Here is a 24,130-nt window from a genome sequence, read left to right as displayed (position 1 = left end):
ACTGTACCAGAGACTGACAGGTAAGAATTAAACCTGCACTCTCATACTGTACAGAGACTAATGTGTGCAAATGTTTTTGATTTGCCTATTTTGTGAACCGTACTTAAATTTACTGCTAAAGCCTCTTTGTTTCCTCTTGAATAAATCCACCCATCACGTGACCGTGACCAGTCTCTGCCTTTCTAACATGGGATTAAACTGTACCTGTGTCGTCTCAAAGTGAAAGCTAACATTGTATTTGCCACCTTCCTCCCAACTCAGCTGCAAGCCAGCATTTGGGGAATCCTGTACAAGGACACCCAGCTTCATTAGTACCTCTAATGTTTGAATTTTCTCCCTATTTAGTAAATCAGTCACTTAGAAAATATATTGTTCGTTATATAATGCTTAATAATGGAGTCTGACGTCATGTTAAACACTGAAATCAGTCCATTTGACTGTTACCCACTTCTGTTCCTCAAAAATGTGTGGAGATATTTGCAATTTTCCAATGTCCGGAAACATTTCTATATCTAGTGATTCTTGAAAAGGAGCAACTAATGCTTCCACCACCCGTTCAGCTACTCTTTCATATCTCTGCCATGAAGTCCTTCTGTCCCAGATGAGCTGGCGACATTCAGATGCTTCCGCTTCCCAAGCGCCTCAGCCTGTTCAGTTATGGGAGGCTACGGGACGACACCCAGTGATTGGGGCGTGGTAGGCGAGGCAAAGGTGGATACGCGGGACAAAAATGTTCAAAAGACATGATTAACTTGGTTGTGGGATACAGATGTAGACACGGTGTCCCGGGCCATGGAGACCAACGACTTGCTCTTTCTTTCCGCAGGAAGTGAAATTAATAGCCAGCGCTGGACTGAGAATGATGAGCCGACATATTTTGATAGTTTTGCAGATTTCTCCCTGTGCCATAGACTGGGACACAAGTGTGCACCTTGATACATCAGAGACGAGGGACGCATGACGCTTTGATGATGAAAAGAATTTTAGACAACACATAAGAAAAAAATCAGGAGGGCGAAAGGAAAGTAGAAGGCTGCTCTGGCAGTCAAGGGGAAGGAGAATCCCAAGGGCATCTACAGATATATTAAGAACAAAAGAATAGCAAGGACAATATCAGCGTGGTCATCTGTAAATGGAGCCAAAGGAGACTGGGGAGAACTTAAATGAAAATTTAGCACATTTATTTTCCCAAGAAATGGACGGACAGTCTATATAACTAAGATAAAACAATACTGAGGTCATAGACACTATTCTGATTACAAACGAGAAGGCAAATCGTGGTCAAAACACCCCACGGCCTCGTAAGGTGTCCTCTTTGTCCTTGTTGAAGGTTAGTGCAGAAATTGCAGGGGCCATCGCAGATATAGTTCAAATATTCTTAACCACGGATGATGTCCAGAAGGTTTGTTGTTATGTTGTTTAAGAAAGATTCTATGAAATTAGACGTCGCTGAATCTGAAGTCAGCAATGAGTACATTATTGGAATATTCTCGAGAATCAGATATACACAATACGTATATTTGGATAGACAGGGCCTGATTAGAGACAGTCAACATAGCTTTGTTCATAGTAGGATTATGTGTAACCGGTCTGATAGAGTTTTTCGAGCAGCTTACACGAATGGTTGATGAGGAAAACTATCACACTGGATCTTTGGACACAATTGTAGTATCAAGCAGACTCAGAAGGAATAAACAAAACTAGGCGTGTTAATAACAAAAGAGACAATACTGCAGAACTTATAAGATCTTAGATAGGCCAGAATAAACTCGGCTGCAAATTCACTGGACAGGGATCAGGGCCACCAATACAGAATAGATTAACATTGCCATTTTACATACACTCCAGGCAGAAAAGAATCCGTGCCCAGCTATATAAAACACCAGACTCTTGACAGGCTTACAAAAAGCCATTCCGATAAAGAGACGGGTCCAAGGACACTAGATTTGACACCTGCAAAGTCTCGAGGGGAATTAACTGCAAGTATCCAAAGACTATTGCAAGTTATATGCAATCTAGAGAAGCTCTAACTATGACAGATACCACCCCGAAGCGGAAGATACCTTATAATTATAATTTTAAAAACGCAAAAATACAGGAAAACAACAGTAAAAAGCTCAGAGCCCTAAGAATACTCTACCAACGGTCCGACGTTGTGACAGATGGAGCTAGACAGACGTCCTAACTGGTCTTTCTGTCAAGAATGTACTGTCCTGTTACAGAGAAAGTTGTTGAGACCGAAAACATTTTATTCACCAGCGTTCTGGGATGATTGTGTTAAACGCTGAGCTGAACTGGAGATCAACAATGTCCAGGCAGCTGAGGAGCCATTTTCCAGATGGGGAAAGGTGCATTGAAGTTGAAAGGATATGGCATAATCAATGGACCGAATTGAGCGAACTGGAAACGGTTGAATAGTTTTAGAAAATGGAACTTAATGCGATACATAACCAGCTGCTCAAAGCATCTCATGTTAATTGAAATGAGCGCCACAGGACGATAGTTATTAATTCAGTTTACTGTCGCCCTCGTGTTCACCGGGATGATGGCGATTGTCTTGAAACCCGAGGGGACAGAACACACTTCTGAAGAGATGTTGAAGGTGTCTGTTTGAATCTCTGCTAACAGGGCTGCTTAGTCACTCAGCATCGGACGATCTATGTTATCAGGCACCGCAGATTTACGCGGGGTGATCTTTGTGAGGATCACCCTCACAGCAGCTGCGGCCAGAGACAGTGTCGCTCCTCCGGGAGACGGGGCTTTCTCGCTGCCACGTCGTTCTGTACATCGAACCGTGCATAAAAGTCAATCAGCCTACTACGCAGAGAGGCGTCCCGGTCGCTGACGTGCGAGTTAAAATTGCAGTCCATTGTGATCTGAATACCCTGTCACCTGCACAGGTCGTTCTGGTCTCCTTATCTGACTCAACGTGTCCGGGTTTTCAGAGGACGTTCACGAGTTTGCTCCGGAAATGAAGTTGTTACCGTATGACGGAGAGACTGAGTTGCCTTGGACTATGCTCGGCGGAATCCAGGCAATTCAGAGGAAATCTTATAGAAACACAGAAAATTCAGAGAAAGATAGATGGGATAGAAACAGGAAAGTTGTTTCGGCTGTTAAATGAGGACCAGAGCGAGGGGACATAGCTCAAGAACCGGAGGAATACAATTAGGATGGAGATGAAGAGAACAGCGCATCAGCGGAACGATGTGCCCAGGGAGGAAGTAGGATATAAGTGGTTAGGTACATTTAGACAGCATTTTGCACAGAAAGGAATTGAAGATAGGTGGAAAGGGTAAGTTCATGTACCTCAGGCCACGGCTAGGTACCCGTGATATTATTGAATGGCAGACTAGACTCAATGACATGATGGCCTACTCCTGCTCCTATTTCTTACCTCTTATTTCTATAATGTTTTATACTCTGCTTTATAATGCTTCGTTCTGTGTGTGTGTGTGTGTGTGTGTGTGTGTGTGTGTGTGTGTGTGTGTGTGCGCGCGCGCGCTAGTAGGATGGGGTGTGCGGTGTTCAATGCTTTTATTGTATCTTCATTACACAAAACCGAGCCAGAGGTTTTTTTGTCTCCAGGCGACAATCCCATGACATTATATTTTAGAATCTATGTTAGAAAAATATTTTGTATAGGGAGTCCCACTCCATGATTAGGCCCCTGTGAAACTGCCCGCCACCATTTGTTTTCGTTATTTTATTCCGGAATCAGTGCCTGATGAACATTTGAATGCGGAGCCCCATCCCTTTATTAGATCCCCATGAAACGTTGTCCACCGCCTTTGCTTTCTCATCTTTACAATCCCACGTTGGGATCTTCTCATCACTCTGGCTCATAAACCTGAAATTTCTCCGCCTCACTCCCCGGTTACCATGGATACGGGTTATTTCAACCCAAGTGACAAGGGTTAATTTGACTTATCAACATGATTGTCGCGTTGATTTTAAATCTGTAATATATGTTATCGTTATGCGAATATAACATATATTCACATATATGTTATCGTCCTTAAATTTTGTTGAAACGTGGCAAGAAAAAACACCCCCAGTCTTTAGTGCAGCGCCAGTTCTCGTTCGTTTGAAGGACCTATTTATACCCATGAAAGGCAGCAGTCGGAGCAGACTATTCGCAAATCCGCGGTAAAGAAACTATTTCTGATACACAGACATGGAATTGTTGATAACTGTGACAGGAAATATAGGAAATTAGCACGTTTCTGCCAAATAAGTCGGACATCAAATTCTCGCTTGATTGGTTTTGTTATTATAGCATTGGTAAAAATGGTTATATTTACAACATAGTAGCTTTCGATTCAGAAGGCAGAATGCCAACTAAGCATCTTTTTTATTGTGCTCTACACACGGTCTTCTGCACCAGACACTGCCCTCTCCTCAGTCAGCTCCTCAGTTACCCTCTCTGCAACACCTCATTTTACCTCTGTCCGGGCCCAATTTCTGCCGTAAGGTCCATAAACATAATCTGGCCGGCCCATTGTCTGTACTGCTATTCAATTATGTCGGACTTATTACAACCCCATTCTGCAGCCTCCCCCTCTGGCGTTCTTAATCACGAAAAGTTGGGAAACCACAGCTACGATTCTGAACCAGCCCTCATATTAACTCTGCTGAACAAGTCCATTCATGGGTCTAACTAGGGCTTCGTTTGTCAGTCATTGGAAGGTACCACACGCTATCTGAACGAAAAGGCATTAGTCACATTGATTGCACTGGCACAATGGAAATTGCAGGTTTACCAGCTCACTTTAACTGACATCAGGTGTTCATGTCCAGGAATATTTCTCCAGCTGTCGCTGATATCCCTGGAACAATCGACAATCCTGTGAATGGGAATAGAATTTTACCATTGTAAGAAAAATCAGACTAGCTTCACATAATTTGTTGACCCATATTCCGATGTTAAAGGAAAGTTCTGAATAGACTTTTTGCTAATGTAACTATCACATGAGCTCCTCTTAATTGGTTGGTACGAGACCCATTTAATTACACTAACTATGCTGACTTCACTAGAAAAGGAAAACTACCGACATTCGCTCACTTGGCGTCACGAGTATAGACATATAAGCTATGTATAACTTTGTTTGAACTCTCGTCAAAGCTTTCAATTCGATTTGCATTTTATCCACAGAACCGGCCATCCAATGTAAACAGATGTTTGACGCCAGTCTTCATCTCCTCTCTGAATTTCCCCTGTGACAGAGTGTAGATACACGTGTTGGTGCAGGTACTGAGAAAATGCAACATGATCCCACACTGTTGCAGGATGTACCTCGGGGTATTCAAATATTGATCTGTGTAAAAGTAATTCTGAATTTGCCAGTTAGAAGTATATTCGGTAAAGGGGATCCGCAACAATATAACATTGGCTGATAGAGCGAACAACAAAATCATAGACCTTCGCCGGTTCCCTCGCTCTGTATTCTTATTTCCTCTGCTGATCCTGAGACCCCGGCGGATTCGGCTATAATATACCAGACTGTTAAAGCATTAAACAACAGAATCAAGCCGATTGGCAATAAAGGTGTAGTAATGGAGTTAAACAACCAGTATGATTTCCATACCGGTAAATTAAGGTAATCCGCTTTCAAAAGGCATCGCCGAAAGTACAATGGTACACGCCTCGCACAACTCCCCAAACCCACAATTATTATTATCACAGTCGTTGTCCTCTCGGTGCAGTATCGCTCCCGCTGCTTCTGACTACAAACTGCAATACAGCGATCGAACGTAAAAGCCACCGTGAGCCGAACAGAACAGTCCATGGATGCGACGCTCAGGCAAATGTCACGGAGCAAACCGATGGAATGAACAAAGGACCGGCATAAAAATAAGTATTATTGATCATTCGAGTACAACACTAATGATAGTGCAGATTAAATCAGCTGCTGCTATTCCCACCAGATAACAGGAGATGCATTTGGAAAAATCATAGTTTCCACGAGACAGGATCGAAATCGCCATTAAATTAACTGCAGGAAAGCAGAGTTGTTTTCAGGAGCATAAACACTGATCCGTTTCACTTGGGAGCCATGCGGAGAGAAGCATTGAAGCGGATTGAGTGAACCTCATTTTCTGATCCTATGCCGGGACAGGCTTGTCTCAATTTGGATAGAGGAAATATAATTCGCTCGGGCTCAGTCACTGCCCTTCGATTGAAGGATTATGGTGGAACAGACCAATAGTTGTGCTGCAAATTTCCCGAAGTTGTCAGCAGAGATACCAGTGAGCGGGTTATCGAACGACTCATTTAAACGGACCCACCGTTGTAGCTGAGAACGCTGAAGGTTGTACTTATAGCGGGAATAAAATGGACACAGGGAGATTGCTTCTTCCGACACAACATATCGCAGTTCACGAAACTTAGAGCTAAAGGTATATTTCGATGCACAGCTACATCAAACTGTAATCTTGAATATTAACATTAAAACCAGCCAAAGAAGGAGAATGGGTAAATCGGAAGAGATCTGTGCGTTATTGTGGAGTTTTAAAGGACATTTAGACAAATGGAAAAATAAGTTTCTTGTTTTTGGCTTTAAAATAAAAGAGAAGGACCGTGAGTCGTCTAAAACCAGTGAGCTGGATGATAAAGGTGGACCGATGGAAAAGATTTCTTTTTTGTTTATATTAAGTTTTGAGTTTTTATGTTTATACCGAATTAGATTTGGAGCACATCATGCTGTTACTGCTTTGGAAAGTCGAGTGAAGTAAACACTGGAACAGTATCAATATTAACACTCATTAATTGCTAAAGTTGGATGTTAGAAATTATAGAAAAATAAACAACGTATGTTTAGTCCTGAACAGGCTAAAAACGCTGATCACGTGAGGCACCATCTGTAACAGATTTTATATCTTCATTATGCCGTACCACAGATACAGTATGAAGAACAACAGCCAGCTCCTGTTTCTTACCAGGGATACCAATCGCTGCCAGTACAGGATAGTCGATACTGGCTATGTAGTAAATTGCAGCATACTCCATTTTCCGTGCGATGCAGCGATCTGTTCAAAATGGTCCAACTACCGGAATCTACTGTTGATTGTTTTGTAAGTTATTATACGGGAGATGAAAGTGCATCTGATAATTAATCATTCCACCTCGTTAGTCACATCAGTGGCAGTCTATTTCACAAAATCCTCAGGTAAATAATTCATATGAGTCGTGCAATGAAAGTCGTTCCCAGGAACAATAAAAAAACACAATTGTTTATTCACCCTTTTGAAAACAATATTGTATATTCCTTGCCTGACGCTAAAGTTGCAGGTTTCAAATGTCTTCATATTTTTACAGTGGGAACTATCCACAAATAATTATCATTTGCAACAGTAGGCAGAACGCATTAAGATACTCAAATTTTTTTAAAAAAGTTATTTTTAGTTTGGCTGTTGAAATCGATTATCTTTTTTTCTGCGTGGGGAACGTTCACACCTGTTTGTTTTTGTTTAGATTTGGTTCCACAGTACTAGTCAATTTGGATGAGAAATTACTTCCTAAACGATTAGATTAGTTAAACGTGTATCTCGAAGGACATCACCACGCCCACGCTGATATGTGGGTCATCTGTGATTACTGTAGACTGACTGATTCATGAAACTAACTGTAACATATGGGAAGATTAAATATCTATATCCACTAGCAGAAAATAGAACTGTTTAGCCCAAGGAAACGCGATTTTCCCACTAACAGTGCAACCCATCTCTGATCTCACTATTCGTGTTGTGTGAAATTTCTTGCAAGTGTTTTATTTTCATGTGTTACACGCAGTGTTTTTTCCTTACCTTTTCAAGAATTTACAAGGTTCAGAATCCACGACATTTTTCATCAAGTCTGAAGGAAACAACGTCTAAAAGTGTTGATCTATCCATAGATGATGTTAGTTGCAATATTCGCCCTACTGGATTTAAGACACTTGGGTATTTAAGCCAGAGTACATTGATAATTGTGAATAGAAAGTGACATAAAATGGCAATAACTTATACTCGCACTGTGTTTGTGTTTGGGAAATCTCATGCCTCCATTAAATTTCCATAAATCACAGCCAGGCCAGTCTTTTTTCTTTCTTTCTAAGCAACAATCACACGTTATTTTATTCTAGAATCTGTGCCTGATAAGCACATTTTGTGGGAATTCCCACGCCTTGTTCTATCACTATGAAACACTGCACGGCCAGTCCTTGTGTCCCAGCGAAATAATCGATAATGAAATATTGGAATACTGAAATACTTGAAATATTCAAGTCAGACAGGATCCGTACTTTTACGGTTCCTTGTAGCGGATCCCATTCCCTTTTTTCCAAATGCATCCACCTCCTTGCTGATTTTAATATTTCATTTTGAAATTGTTTGTGGCAGACTACAACGCCAGCACAGGAACAAGGGGGATTATGGGCCAGTTGGCCAGTTATAGATCGATGATTGGGGGAGCGTTCGAGTCCATCATTCAGGAATAGGTTTTGGGATACCTGGAGACTAATGATAAAGTAAATCAAAATCAGCAAGGCTTCTGTGCAGGAAACTCTTGCCTGAAAAATCTATTAGACTTCTCAGAGGAAGTACGAAGCAGGCTGGACAAAGGTGAAGCGCTGGATCTCATTTACTTCAATATTCAGATGACATTTGATAAGGCGACACACATAAGTCTGCTTAACAAGATAAAACCCTTTGGTGTTACAGGAAAAATACTGGCTGTCAGGTAGGAGGCTGCGTGTGGGAATGAAGGGGACGGTTTCTGGTTGGCTGCCAATGAATAGTGGCTTTCCTCAGGGGTGAGGATTGGGACGGCTACTTTTCACGTTGATTGTGAATGATTTAAAAGTGGAGTTAATGGGTTTGTGGCGAAGTTTGCGGATGATACGAAGATAAATGGAGGAGTGTGTCCTGCAGAGGAATCACTGCGATTGGAAGAATTGGAAAAAAAGGTGGCAGATGGAAAACTGTATTCGGAAATGTATGATATTGTATTTTGGTAAAAGGAGTAATAGTGCAGCCGAATCTCTAAATGGAAATAAAATTCAAACATCATTGAAGAGTGCCCAGAGGAGGTTTCTAGGTATGAATTCGGGGGTTAGCATATCAGGTGTGTTTGGCAACTCTGGGCCTGTACCCACTGGAATTTAGAAGAATGTGGTGACTCTCATTGAGCCCAACCGAATCTTGAAAGTACTGGATAAGGTGGATATGGAGAAAATGTTTCCTCTAGTGGGGTTATCTTGACTGGGGGCACAGATTCAGAAGTGAGGGGCGAGCGTTTAGAACAAGGTTAAAGAGAATTATGTTTCGCCACCGCGAGGTGAATCTGTGACTGGCCAGGTGCTTGGTTATATCGAAAACGGAAAATATGAGGTTCCTGATTGGTCGGGTCATCAAGGGATTTGATGAGAGGGCAGGTGTATGGGGTTGAATGGGATCCCGGATCAGCCATGATGAAATGACGAAACGAATTCGATCGGTGACCTAATTCTGCGCCTATGTCTTATGGTCTACAAGCCGACTAACTATGGTTGTGATGAGAGGCCTGGAAGTTCAACCTAAAATTGGATTGGTCTAAACAACATTTCAGTAATTCTCGAGTTATTCCCGGATGGTTGGATTAAAATGTCTCGATCTGATCAGTTAGTCTTGGCACTACAGGTTTAGATATAGTGGGGAATGATATCAAAGTTTCTACCTGCCGTGCAAATAATCCTTATTATGCTGGAGAACGCATGGATGTCAGGATATGACAGCAAATGATCTTTAGGGACCATTATGTTTCCTATCCGGATCAGCCATACATTCATATAGTACACAGGAAGCAGGTGAGAACACGGAGATAGCCTACTCGAACACTGCTACTCCCCCTTCCGCAACGCTTACAAAGAGATCCTTCGCCCAACACCCACCCCGTTTGGATAATCAGATCACTCCTCTATTTCCTGGTGCCAAAGTACAGGCAGCAGCTGAAACAAGAGACGGCCATAGTTAGATGGGCCCAATGTTGGTCCGACCAATTGGCTTCCATGCGGCAGGACTGCTCCGATGACGTCAACTGCAATGTGTTTCCTGATGAGGATATCTTCAAGTTCACGGAATGGGTCCGGAAGCGCATCGAGGATGTTGTTCCCCAGAAATCAGTCAGGCTCTTCCCAAATCAGAAACTCTTGATCAACAGTTCCGTGCAAGAAGCATTTACCGCGTCAGATAGAGCTTACATTGCCGGTAATCAACAAGAGTTCAGGAAAAGCAGCTTTGATCTGAGCAAAGACATCAACGCAGCGAAATAACGACACGGAGACACGATTCAGATTCCACTTTCCACCATGTGTGATGCCTGTGTGAGAAAACTACAGCTCTTGATGAATACTACAGTTGAACCTTCAGTGCCATAATTCCCTCTAGGCTCGACAAGAAGCTCAGAGACCTCAGCCACGGATGTATTTGAACTTGTGTAGCCGGATCCTGGTCTTCCTGTCATGTGGCCGCTAGGTTGTAAAAGTGGGCACCCTCACCTCTGTCCCTCTGACTCTCAACATAGATGCCCCTAAGGGCTTTGTACTAAGCTGCCTCCTTTACTTTCTATATACTCGTGGGTGTATCGCCACCCACAGAACAGCGTGCTAATTAAATTTGCTGCCAACTACACAGATTGGCCTAATCTCAAATAATAATGAGACAGCCACGAATTATAAGAAGGGATGGAAAGAGTGTTCTTTGGAAGGTTATAATGTTGAAATTGGGAGCGTGAATATAGGATTCGCTGATGGAGGACGAACTTCATCTTAGCCATCCATATATCTGATAATGAAGGAGAACCTTGCAGCCCCATGAACTGATACGCATCGATATTTGTGAGGCTCTGTTCTTACTGAGTTGCATCAGTTCTGTCTATTGACTGGACACGAGTTGTGGAGAAGGCAAAGGAGACAATCCATCAATAGGCTAAGCATACGAATGTTATTAAAGCATGCTGATAAAGCAAATGAAATGTTGAACGTCCCAGACTCGTGGATTGAGTTTTGTAGTTCCGGATCAAATGTTCAATACATGATTGGATGAGGATACTATCGTATGCTGCGGTAATATCAATTTTATATCCGATGTGTATCACCTTAGACAGCTGAAGACTGCAGTTGTGCAAAAGGAACAGGCTGTCGGTCGTTTGGCTTGATCAGCGCTTTAAAGAAGACTTTTGATAATTCAGGTAATCCTTCAAGATCATTTAAAAAAAACGTTTCTTTGATTGAATACAATATGCGGGATTTTGACTGTTGTTGACTACATCTGTTCCACGTAATTCAGGGCAGTTGATCATTTGAGAACAAAGAGCCATAAGTTGCCGATTGTCACTTCTTGAGAAGAAGACAGTTAATAAATGTTGGTCTGGGACAGAGACGATGAAAAGGTGTTAACATTTAGACACATGACCTACAGCCAATGAAATTCGAAAGGATTATGCGAATTGGACATATCCGCAGAACCTTTTATAATACTGGCGACGGTAACGATGTAAACGATCAATTATCGCGGATAGGACGAGCCCCACGGACTTCCGTTCAGGCAATAATGTACTTGTCGGTAAATACAGATTCTCCTCATATTCCAATGATCATTACTACAAGGGATTATTTTTTTGTAAAATCACTTTGGAAAACTGAGCTACAAATGGTCTTGTTGTATGAGGCGGACATTGATGTCAGAGATTTGTTCAGTGATTTCACAGTTTACACCATTTGGATTCATCATCAACAGGAACAGGGACGAATGGAGATGAAATGTTCAACAGGTAATCTGAAAACTAAATCGTCAGGCATTCATTGCAATCATAGCACCATCGGGAAAATGAAGCCCATCATTGACGCATCATCAAATGTGCATTTACCTTACCTCAGGGTTAGAGGATCTGCAGGATTTACGATGTGTAATGCTCGCCCAATGCGGCAACTCTACTACAAGGGCAATGTCTGTATGTACACGCAATCTTCAGCACCGGACTGTTCCCGTGCAGGGTCATTCCGTCCTTAAATAGAAGTATATCATTCGTTCACCATTGTTTTTCGTTCCAAGTCTTTCCATCCATCGAGGTAAAAAGCAGCTAACCACTACATTCCCATGGATCAGTTTGAGATCGGTGATAAATGCCACCGAGGTAGCAACGCGCATAACCGTAATAAATCAGCAAATAAAACTAAAGGGTCACAAGGAGACCCTTCGGGAGGCCCGAAACGTCGACCGTTCTTTTTTTCCATAGAAGCTGCCCGGACTGTTGAGTTTCTCCAGCATTTTGGGTGTGTTGCATCGCTATATAGAGTAGCGTTCTAGATCGGAGTCTGAATCTTGAGAAAAACTAGGAACTTTACCATCAAGGCATGTCAGCTCTTTCGGTGAAATTTCCAGTTGACTTTCGATACGCATGCATTTCATATTACACGTCAGCAAATCAGAACTCTTGTTTTATATCTGTTTTAATGTCGCCTCAATATCGTCAACAGCGTGTAAACCGTCCGGTATACCCCGCTGACATATGTTTACAAGTTTCAATTTTAAAGCTGTGGTTCTAGTTGCCGAACACTTTATGCTCAAAGGAAATGTCTCCGTGATTATTATGACTGTTCTCTTCACCATTTTCAGCTCCAATGGCGGGTCAAATGTCGATGACACGGGCAATCAGCAGCTCACTGGTACATTATAGTCTTCGAATTCCCCGCAGTAAACTGCTGAAGAGTTTTAGATTCAACTGTTCTCCCGGTGGGACTCTGTCTCGCAGAATGCAGATTCCGGACGTACAGTATCCTGGCACAAGGATTCCAAGGCAGCCATTTTAAAATCCGGGGGATGGGACGATTCTCTGATGTCTAGCGGAGTTATCAATTCAAGCGGATCAGTTTTGGCCTGGTCGAAATTGTATCCATGTCTTTCCGGTTGATTTAACAGCGATTGTGATCCTGTTTCGGAGAACGCGTGGTCTGAAATGGATCAATGTTACCAGGTGAAAAAAAGGTAAAAACTGATCTCATGGGATTTGTCTTCGTTGCTATTGTGTAGCAGACTAATTACATCTACAATTATTCAAACTCTTGCTCATTATCCGATTTGTCTTCTGAAATGTGGCCCAATGATTGCAATTATTGATTTTTCCGTTCAGCTAACAGCGGATTTCAATTTCGACCTCCATATCGCACTTTTTTGTCAAAGGCTGCGGGATCGATACTACACCAAGAGAACAGACACTGTGGTTATAGTGACCGGGACTGCCGTGAGCTCCGCGATGAACGGTCCGTTTTACTTTGCCCTGGAACCTGTCGTCAAACTTGACAACGTACTGCGGGGCTATTTTCCCAGGGACGATGAATTCCTTTATCAGCGTGTAAAGAACACGAGTGACCAGACAGTATCTTCACTGTCTCCGCCTCTTTATTTCTGCTGTTCAGCGGGTTTGCAGTCAGATAGATCTTCGCGGCAAATAAAGTCGAAATGGGGACGTCGGAGCAAAAGTGGAAATCAGAAGGACGAAGAGGTGGTGAGCCAAAATTTTGTTGTTCGCTGTATCAGTTAATTCCCCTGTTATTCGGGATGACCTGTTGAGTATATTCTATGATCTGGCTTGTGGTCAATTCTACGCAGACAGATATTTGAATGTCCTGACATACATCCTGCAGCAGATCGCGTGTGTGTTGTCAGTAATGTGTATATGAAGCAACACGTGCATCAATGGACTAACGCAGAGAATGCTGTGAAAAGAGCTGAAGAATGAATTAACTGTGTGTTTGCATTAAGTCGCCTGATGTGTAGATCCAATCTCCCTAAATGCCCATCGGTTTCCACTGGTACTCTTCCCCCAACCCTTTCTTCAATGGCCTTCTGTCCTCTTCAATCAAATTTCTCCTTTTTCAGCATTTGATCTCTTTACCAATAGTCTTTCCAGTTATTTACCTCAAACCGCCCCCGCTCCAGGTTTCACCTCTCACCGTGTACATCTTCCTCCCTTTCCCCATTTAACTCTTACTTCTAATCTAATTTTTACTGTCCTAGTGAAGTGTATAGGCCGAAATGTCGACCGTTTTCTCGTTTCCATGGATGCTGCCTGCTTTGCTGAGTTCCTCCAGCATTGTGTGTATTATTTTTATTTCCAGTATCTGGAGACTCTCTTTTGTTTGTGATTTGGTCCTAACCACGGTGAGTCCCCTGTCTCCCACCACGTCTTTACTCCTGTCAACCACGTACACAGGGGCAGTTTCCCGCGGCCAATGGACGCAGCATCCAGCGCGACTTCTGTATGTCGAAGAAAACCGTTTGGATCAAGTTTTGATTCTCACCATTCAACAGTTGACCTCGCTGCCTGCTGTCCGCCATTTTCAATATCACGGCGCAGCAGTATTTTTCTGAGAGATTCTCAGACAGTCAGCCCGAGTCCACTGCCTCATACGCTACCCGATACTGGGAGTTTCATTGTCAAACGAGACAATGAAACCCCGAAATATTCAGCAGTGAGATAGAAAGCGCGGAACGAAAGATAAAACAAAATCACAAGTTGATACTGTGCCTTCAGAGCTCGCCAGTACTGATGTTATTGAATGAGGTTGTGAAACGAAATGATCCATGTCCGACCATAGCAGTGTTCCGGCAGGCAGGATTCACGGAACGATAACGGTAGTAACTGTTACGGGATGAATTATGCGAAAGCACAGTGCACCAACGATCAGGGTAAAGGAGCATCACCACAGCTCAGTTTTGTTGTGGAATCGAACAGGCAGAGTCATGGGCTTTAAACATAGACGCATTAGAAAGCAATGAGACGAAATCCGGTGCAGATCGCTCCGGCCACAAACGGTGGTGGTGGTGTTGAGGATGGGAGAGCAGGTGCTAGATCGGAGCCGATTGCGTTGTGTTGAAAATCGAGGAAAATGCTGCAGGGAAATGAGAATAAAAACCAAAACTGACAATGAAGTCCTCCACTAAGACAACCCTGCTCGGCACCTCTCCATAAACATAAACATCTCCGTTCCTGCACCTCCTGGTGGTAATTGGGGGCCAATACGATAATCCCATCAGTGTAACTGCAGATTGCCTCTGCAGGCAACTGACAATGGTTTTGTTTGGCCACTTGGTCAGCATGGATGTGTTGGGCTGAAGGGCCTGTTTCTGTGCTACATATATCAGTGACTACGTCTGCGGCTGTGGCAGAGCGGGAGGGACAGTGTCAGTTGTGAGAAGATTTGGGGGATGTCAACAGGAGAGTGAATGGTTGAGGATGGGGCAGATGGAACAGAATGTGGGGAAATGTGAGATCACCCATTCCCAGGAACAAACTGTAAGAGTTATTTCCACATGGGGATGTTCAGAGGGATGTGGGTGTCGTTGTAAACAAATCACTTGATTTAACATGCAGATACTACAGGTAATGAGAGAGCAAACATTATTTTGCCTGTGATCCAGGAGGAGTGGAGAAGAGGGGTACAGATGTCTCACTGGAATTCTATAGGGCCCTGGTGAGAGCACACCTTGAATGTAGTGGGTTTGGTCACACTTCCTCAGGAAGGATAACCGTGAATTAGAGGGAGCGCAGTGACTGTTCCCCACACTGACTGGGCTGGTTCCAGGGATGGAGGGTTGGTTACGTGAGAGGAGAGTGAGTGGGTTGGGTCTGTATTCCCTGCAGTCAATGTGAAAATGAGGAAATCTGTTAGATTCTTTCAGGATGTGACAGGCAGTAGGCAAGGGGGATCTTTCCCCCGAATGAGAGCTCCATAACTGAGGAAAACACCCTCAGAATTAGACATAAATCACAAACATGAGGGAATCTGTTGATGCTGGAAATCCAAATCAACACACACAAAATGCTGAAGGAACTCAGCAAGACAGGCAGCCTTTATGGAAAAGAGTAAACAGTCGACACTTCGGGCCGAGACCCTTCCATCAGTTCTCGTCCTGGTGATGATTCTCAGCCCGAAGCATCGGCTCGTTACTCTATTTCATAGATGCTGCCTGGCCTGCTGACTTCCGCTAGCATTTTGCGTCTGTTGCTCAGAATGAGATGACAAGCATTCAGGGTGGAAAAGAGATGATATTTCTTTAATCTGAGCAGAAAGGACTTCTGCATTCCGTATATAAGTAATCTGGAGCCTCAGGTGCTGGGTTGAGTCAAAGCTGAGATCAGCAGTGTCTGGGAGAATTTTAGTCACTGAATGAGTCCATAAGACCATCAGATATAGGAGCAGAATTCGGCCATTTTGCCTGTTGAACCTTCTCTGGCATTTCATCATCACTGATCATATTTTCCTCTTAGTCCCAATCGCCTTCCTTCCCTTGTATCCCCTCATTCCCTGACCAATCAGGAATTCATCAATCTCTGCCTATACCCAGTGATTTTTGCTTCCAGAGCTGCCTGTGGCAAAAAAATTCCACCGATTCACCACTCTCTGCCTGAAGAAACTCCTCCTCATCTGCATTCTAAAAGGATGCCGCTCTATTTTGAAGCTGTGTGGTCTGATTGTAATAAATAAAGACAGGTGTAAATTTAAAGTAGGGAAGTTGAACCTTACTAGGAGGTAAAGCCTGATTATAAGCCTCAGAAGATTGTACTACCCAAATGGTCAAAATAAGGCCAAGTAACAAGGTCTAAAATATCCACAACATGTAGGATTACATGCCTCTCATTATCTTGGCCAATGGGATAAACACAAGCTTGGCCTGATCAACCCTGCCTGGTTCGCCTGGGTGAGGAAGTCTCATGATTAAAGACCGGAAACCCACAGTGACCCAGGTTGCATTGCTAATGATGTGTCCCTTTGTTCATTAAGCCAAGTGGTGTCGGACCACATTAATGAAAGGCATCGGCTAGATCAAAGTGGCTCCACTACACGACCCGATCCACCATAGCCCCACGTATCTCACCATACTAATCTCCACAGCTTTATCTCTCCCAGCCTCACAAATACATGCACCAGCCCTACCCTGAAACCTAATCCTCAGGTCCAAGGGGGCACACACCCCGATTAACCAAACCCCCACAAACCCAATGTGTAAGGAGGAGGGAAATACAATAAAGGCAAGAGTTGGTCCTGGTTAGTGAAGGGATGGGCGGGATCAAAGTGGCAGCGTTGCGTGACGCTTAATCGAGAGTGACGAGATGAAGAAGCACAAGAGGGGTGATTCTCCAACTGTCCGCACGGTTTCTTTGTTATTTTAATTTTATTCTGATAGTCCTCTGTCTGTTTGAATATTTTGGTATAATTCATATTTAATTTCAGTTTTTTTTGTCAATGTTGTGTCTGATGCAATGTGTCTGTGATGCAGCTACAAATACGTTGTTCCTTTCTCCTGGGCACAAATAAACTCGATTTGAACTTTACATTGAAATGTCCAAACCTCTCCTTCGCTCTCTTGCTGCCCTGTGTCATGAACTAAACGTTTCAGTCTTTAATTTTACTATATTTCATCTGATTTTATTTGCATTGTACTTTTGAAATTTGCGTTTCCCTTTTCAATTTCAGCCCGCACCCCCGCCTGTCTCTGCCCTTCTGTACTTCCTCCCGCATTAAACGACAGCGGTAACCGCCACACATTGGCGCCGCTTCCCATCCCCCAGCGTTCCGATTGGTGATTCCCTTCTCCAAACAGCCAATGGGAATGCTCAGCATTCCCATCATTATTAACATTCCACTTTGGGCACTGCCTATTTAATCCGGGCTGCGAACAGCTTCTGCTTATTATTGTGATTGAAACCGACGGGGAAATGCCTGATCCAGCGAAACCCGCTCCCAAGAAGGGCGCCAAGAAAGCTCTGTCCAAACCGGCGAGCAAGTCTGGCAAGAAGCGCAAGAGGGCGAGGAAGGAGAGTTACGCCATCTGCATCTACAAAGTGATGAAGCAGGTTCACCCCAACACCGGCATCTCCTCCAAGGCCATGACCGTCATGAATTCATTCGTGAACGATATTTTCGAGCGCATCGGGGGCGAGGCTTCCCGTCTGGCCCATTACAACAAGCGGTCTACCATCAGCTCCCGGGAGATCCAGACCGCCGTGCGCCTGCTGCTGCCCGGGGAGCTGGCCAAGCACGCCGTGTCCGAAGGGACAAAGGCGGAGACCAAGTACACCAGCTCCAGTAAAGACAAAACAAACCCGAAAATCAAAGGCTCTTTTAAGAGCCACTCACGGTTTCATTAAAAGAGTTATTCAATGTTGAGACATGGATTTGAGGTAAATTTGTAAATTTTTTGTTGATGCGCTCATTCAGAATCTTATTTCCGTTACTCAGAACTTGCTGTCCAATCTTCAGTGTAATCCCGATTTCCCTGTTAATTCCTGCCCTCTGCACAGACACGGAATAGTTACGCACCCCTTCCCCGTTGTTACTTCTAGGTCATCAAATTTCCCTAACGTGACACTAATTGTTTCTGGTTTAGTTTCTGCGGGGAATGCGGTTCATTAAGTTTTGTCCCATTTTGTTTACTTCTCTTAACTACATTCCAACGCGAGTGCCGAACACTGTCACGGTTCGTTCAGAGTATTTCTGAAGCCCACTTTCTGGAGGGCGACCCGATGGTAAACTGACTTGAGTCTACACAATGACCGACCGCGAATAGACGCTGACAATCGGTTTTATTCTGATCATTTATCAATTGATGGAAGTCGGTGAACTAAAATACCAGACACCATCGCAATATTGACTCTACTTGGTTTAAATATTTCGGTCTTCAGTAACGTGGGTAAAGGGGAGACAAACAAACCTGTTGTGGTTTAATTTTAGCAACAAAGGCGTTTGTGGCGGTGTTTTGCAATTTTGAGTTTATTTCGGCGGTTACACGGTTATTTTTCGCGCTTCTGTCGTTGCTGTCTCTTGATTGGAAAAAAAGCAGCTCCCTGATTGGAATATTTGCTCTTTCCAATCAGATCAGTCACAGATTCACCAATCATTAACATCCCAGTACATTCCCCCAGACTCTAGAAGAAGGGCGCTTTCCGAAGGGCGCTTTATAAGAAACGCTTTCCGAAGCCTGATTTCTCATGGTCAAGACCTCAAGTTAATTTCTGAAAATAAAAATCAAATCTATCTGATGTTGTATGTATTCAGGAAACCTGGTTGCTACCACATTTAAGTGCTTCTTTCCAAGATTATATTGTAATTGGGCATTGTGTTGCATGTTTCATAATGAGAGGGCTTAAAGTTTTGGATATATATGAAATGTATGAGGCATTTGAAGACATATGTTCTTCCACAGGTAGGGGCTTTAAAGTGGTATATTATTATAACCATTGTGGAAAGCTTTTGATTGATTTGTTGGAGAGTATAAGTTGGAGTCCATTATCTCACTAAGGGCCGTATGGTGTGGGGATTTTAACACATAGTTAGTAAACTGTGGGTTTGTTCTCAGAATGATGGTGATGGTTTGATTGTAGAGGAGTTTTAGATATTTCACATCTTGTGTGTTTTAATGGTGGGAGAGGAACAAGATTTAATGTGCACAATAGTTAGGAAACTACTGTAAATTAACTTTAGTTTTGAACATTGGAGTGAGTCGTGAGATGTCATGGGTGATGAAGCATTGGGAAGTGTCAATTTCCCTATATTTGTAAGCTTGGGTTTGGATTTATAACAGGGGCAGGAAGCCACTTTTAGGAGGTGGAACTTCAGTAAAGCAAATTGGGAGACATTTTAATGATTTATGTAGTGAGCATCTGTATGAGCTGAATGGTGAGAATGATGTGGATTTCTGCAAAGAAACGTCATGTTATTCATCAAACTGGGGTGGATGAGATTCATATTAAAAAGTGCATTAATAGAGAAAGGCTGTACCATGGTGGATGGAGGAGTGTGCAGAGACAAATACTGAGAGAAAGTTAAGAAGTACTGTATCACTCTCCGAATGATCATATTTAGTGTAACAGGTCACAGGCCGTGATGAGGAAAGTAATGAAGGTTGTGAAAAAGATTTACTGGAGGTCATATTGTGATAGTATTGGAAGGACTATTAAACTTGGAGATGTTTGGGGAATGATTAAGAAAATGGGAGTGTGGGATTCACAGTGTTCCCAGTATTGATTGAAAAAGTTAATACAATTGTTCCTGAAAGAGAGAAGGTTGAGTACTGGCTCGGTCATTTGCTGCAATTCATAATCAAAATTGGTTCAGAGACTAAACAATGTAGGGATAAGCTTTTAAGAGAATACCTTAATATATTGGAATCCAGCTGTAGAAATGATAGTGATGTAGAGTTTCCTTTGTGTGAATTAAAGGAAGCTATTAATAGTACAGGTCAGATGACTCCAGGAATGAATGATACATGTTATTGCATGTTTAAATGTATGGCCAACAACTCTTTTGAGATAATATTGCACTTTTTGAATCATACTTGGACTTCCAGGCCATCTTCCCTCCTCATGGAAAATGGCAATTGTAGTGTCTTTTCTAAAACCTGGGAAACCCCTGTTGGATACTTCTAGTTATAGACCAATATCACTGATGTCCCATTTGTGTAAAGTTATGGAATTTATGGTAATAGAATGGTTGAATAATATTTTGGAAAAGGGAGGTGATGTGCTGTTGTTAATATACTGGATTAATTTGAGGGGCAAATGCTGGTTCAATGCCACATGTCCCAAAAGCTGTCAATGTTTTTATGCAGAAAACTCAGCATCTACTTCAACACAGCAAGCTTCCACAAACAACATAATCAATGGAAATGTCAATCCATGGCCTCCTATACTGTCCCAATGAGGCCACACTCAGGTAGGAGGAACAACACCTTGTATTCCACCTGGGTAGCCTCCAATCTGATTGAATGAACATTGATTTCTTCATCTTCTGGTCATGCCTCCCCTCCATCATCATTCCCCATCCCCTTTTCACATTTGTTACCTGCCCATCACCTCCCTCGAGTGTTCCTCCCCAATCTTCTTACTTCCATGGCCTTCTGTTCTCTTATCAGACTCCACCGTCTCCAGCCCTGTATCTCTTTCACCACTCAACTTCCCAGCTCTTGACTTCATCTGTCCCCCCTCCGAGTTCCACCTATCACTTTGTGTTTCTAGCTCCCCTCCCCCATCTTTAAAATTTACTCCTCGTTGTTTTTTCAGCATTTTTTGTTTCTCCAGCATTTTGTGTGTGTTCCTTGGATTTTGAGCATCTGCAGATTTTCTCCTGTTTCTCAATGACAACGGGAAGTTTGTGTGACAAAATGTCTAAGTCCCACTCACTTAGAAATGTAGATTTGAAACTTGAGGTTCAGCAGATGCTGAGAATAATCTGCAAAGTACCACACACAAAGTACTGTGGGAACTCAGCAGGTCAGGCAGCATCTAAGCAGAGGAATAAACAGTCTAGATAGGATGAAGTGTCTTGGCCCATAATATTCACTATTTATTCCTCTCCATAGATGCCGCCTGGGCCACTGAGTCCCCCCAGCATTTTGCAAATATAAACCTCCTTTTTTAGTCAATCAGTTGCCAAATGTTTCTGAACTTTCATTTGTAGCCTCATCCTCCTGGTCTGAATCCTTCCTTCTACACCCTGTAAACTTGAGGCTCCATCACGTCTGGAGTCCCAAAGCCCTCATTAGTGTAGAGCTCTCTTGTTTCTGCTCCATCGAATATTTAACCACCATTCTGCTCATATTTCAGAGGACAGCATTGTATTGCAACAGCCTGGCTGTGTGAGGCACAGCCCTTCAAAATCAGTGAAAATGACCCAAAACAATGAATAGAGCAGAACACGAAGATTTTAACCACACAAGACGTCATCCTTGGTCCAGAGCTGTGAGGAATGAAGACTATTTGGGACAAAACCCTAGTGAATTCATCTTCTGCAGTTTCCAGAAAGTTATGGATTTAATTCAAAGTAAACCTCTGTATCACAAGCTGAGCAGTTGCAAAATGTATATTATAGGGTGAGTGACAGGTGAACAGCAGTGATGGATTTGAAAGCTCTGGGGTAGAAAAGGAACAAAAGCCGGTACCAGATGAACTGAGTGGCCTTTCTACTGTACATTAGCTGTGTGACAGGCAGGAAGCTCCTGAGACACAAGATTTGAAATAGAGCTGATTAATTTGTCACAGATCCACAACATTAATGCCAGAGTATTTTCAGACTAACTTCAGCAGAACAAACACTCCAATGCTCAGTGACCAGGGTTCAGTCACAATATCTGCAAAATCTGATATTGACAGTCTCACATGAACGTCCAACTAGATTCAGTCATCATGATGGTTAAAATGTTCACCTAGAGCTTTATTAAACTTCCTCCCTGATGTGAAGTTGCCAGTGTTTCTGCAGGTGGGATGACTGAGTAAATTTCTTTGCTGACACAAGACCGAAGTGTGTCCTCTATGTATTTTAAACTTGCTGGAATCTCCTCCCACGCTTGGAACAGGTGTGAAGCTATACTGAGAGACAGAGACAACTGAGCCAAGTCTAGCTGCTCACCGATGTGACCCGGCTGATGGAGTAAGAGCTCATGTGACTGAATGAATCCTCTCCCACACACAGAGCAGGTTAATGCCCTCTCCCCATGTGAACTGGCTGGTGTATCTGCAGGTTCAGTGGCCTGGTGAATCCCTTGCAAAATGAGAGGAAGTGAATGTCAGCTCAGCGGTATCAACTCTGTGGCCATTTATCAGGTCAGATGAAGGACATGTCCACGTATTGGGGTTCTCCTTGCTCAGACTGGTGGGCAGTCTTCTCAACCATCTCCTCCTTCACATTCAATGATTAGTAGTATTCAAATGTCAGGGAACTGACAATCACATGAGTCCAGACACACTGTTGCGTTTGAGATTCTCAGACATAAATTCTTTGCCTTTTCTGCCCTGTAAAATGTTTGCAAAGAAGACCAATAGGTGAAAGACAACATTTCAGCTGAGATTATTTAGTTTTTTTCATTGATGTCTGATGTCACACTGTTAAGGAGAGGCTGAACACAATTTGCTGGATCAACATTTCCAGCTGAGAATAGTTCAGGCATAAGGACACAACATCAGATTCTCTGTTTTCCTCTCTGCCCTTCATCAAGCTGTGACTTGGCTCAGTTTGTCTCTCTCCATTCGTACAACTTCACATTCTGGGTATCTCCCACAGACCTACTAAGAACACACATTTGTTGGCATTTGGCAGTGGTAAACTCGGAGTCAGCAATGCCATTGAACCTGAAGAGAATGTGATCAGGCTTTCTCGTTGCAGACTGACACTGTGGTATTCTTGTAGTGTGAATGCTACTGGTACCCAGTATGTTATTGTGGGTTTTTACAAATAAAATGGCATGAGGCATTTTATGTTTAGTGACAACTGTAACAACTCATTTATTATCCTCCAAACACAGAAACAAAGCACAGTTTAAAATAAAATGACATAATTACATCATAACATCTGTCCAGCCTTTTAAAGAGAAACACAACTCAATGTTGGTGGTTGTTAATTCTGCATGTTTCCACCCATTACATTAATCTACACAGACACCCCTCCCCCCCCCAGTCCTCTCACTGCTCCCCCTCTGTGATCGTTATAGCAGTTTATTTCCTTTCAATGTCAGTACTGTCCATTTGACAACCTTCCTCACCACCCACAACTGCACCAACATTCATATCAACAGTGATCTGATCAGCCCGTGTGTATTTTAATCTGATCATACAGAGGCCCCATCATTGATCACTGTGTGGACACACTGGTTACATATCTACAGTTAAAATCATTCTCAATTCCATCACTCCAAATGTTGCTACATGATACTCAATACATACCCTGTAACTGGGTGTCTTACCAGCAAAGACAGGTATCCATTCGAGTCTGGTGATACTATTTTCAACAATATTTATTAGCAAAAATATACAAAATAATAGCAATGCAAATATACGTTAACAATACTAAACTTAAAAGTGCGAGTATAATAATAATCACTAGTGAAACAAGCTCTATCGTTGTCTAGGGGATAATGAATTGTCAGATGAAAATATAAAGTTCCGTTCAGTTCATGCAGTTTGCGGTAGTTGTTTGTCACAGTGTTTCAATTGTTGAGAGAGAGAGAGAGAGAGAGAGAGAGAGAGAGAAAATGTGTGAACAGTAACAGCTATTATCTTGCCAACCTTCATTTACCATTTTGATCCGTCAATGCGTTGTTGTTGTGGCCATTCACATAT

The 24,130-nt window shown here is 42.8% G+C and overlaps 2 protein-coding genes and 1 pseudogene across 2 annotated transcripts in view; 1 reads left to right on the top strand and 2 right to left on the bottom strand.

Annotated features, from left to right (window-relative positions):
* LOC132383845 (uncharacterized) overlaps window positions 1-24,130 on the bottom strand; it is a 405,546-nt gene that overhangs the window by 235,754 nt on the left and 145,662 nt on the right. The gene's annotated exons all lie outside the window — the stretch shown is intronic.
* The window catches only part of LOC132383850 (uncharacterized), an 81,970-nt pseudogene that overhangs the window by 37,207 nt on the left and 20,633 nt on the right, over window positions 1-24,130 (bottom strand).
* On the top strand, window positions 17,738-18,782 carry LOC132383868 (histone H2B 1/2-like). Its single transcript, XM_059955067.1, has one exon. The coding sequence runs from the start codon at window positions 17,738-17,740 to the stop codon at window positions 18,167-18,169; it is 432 nt and encodes a 143-aa protein (XP_059811050.1). The 3' UTR covers window positions 18,170-18,782.

Source organism: Hypanus sabinus, chromosome 31 (assembly GCF_030144855.1).
Source record: "Hypanus sabinus isolate sHypSab1 chromosome 31, sHypSab1.hap1, whole genome shotgun sequence".
Lineage (NCBI taxonomy): Eukaryota > Metazoa > Chordata > Chondrichthyes > Myliobatiformes > Dasyatidae > Hypanus > Hypanus sabinus.
This window is presented reverse-complemented; position numbering and strand designations above follow the sequence as displayed.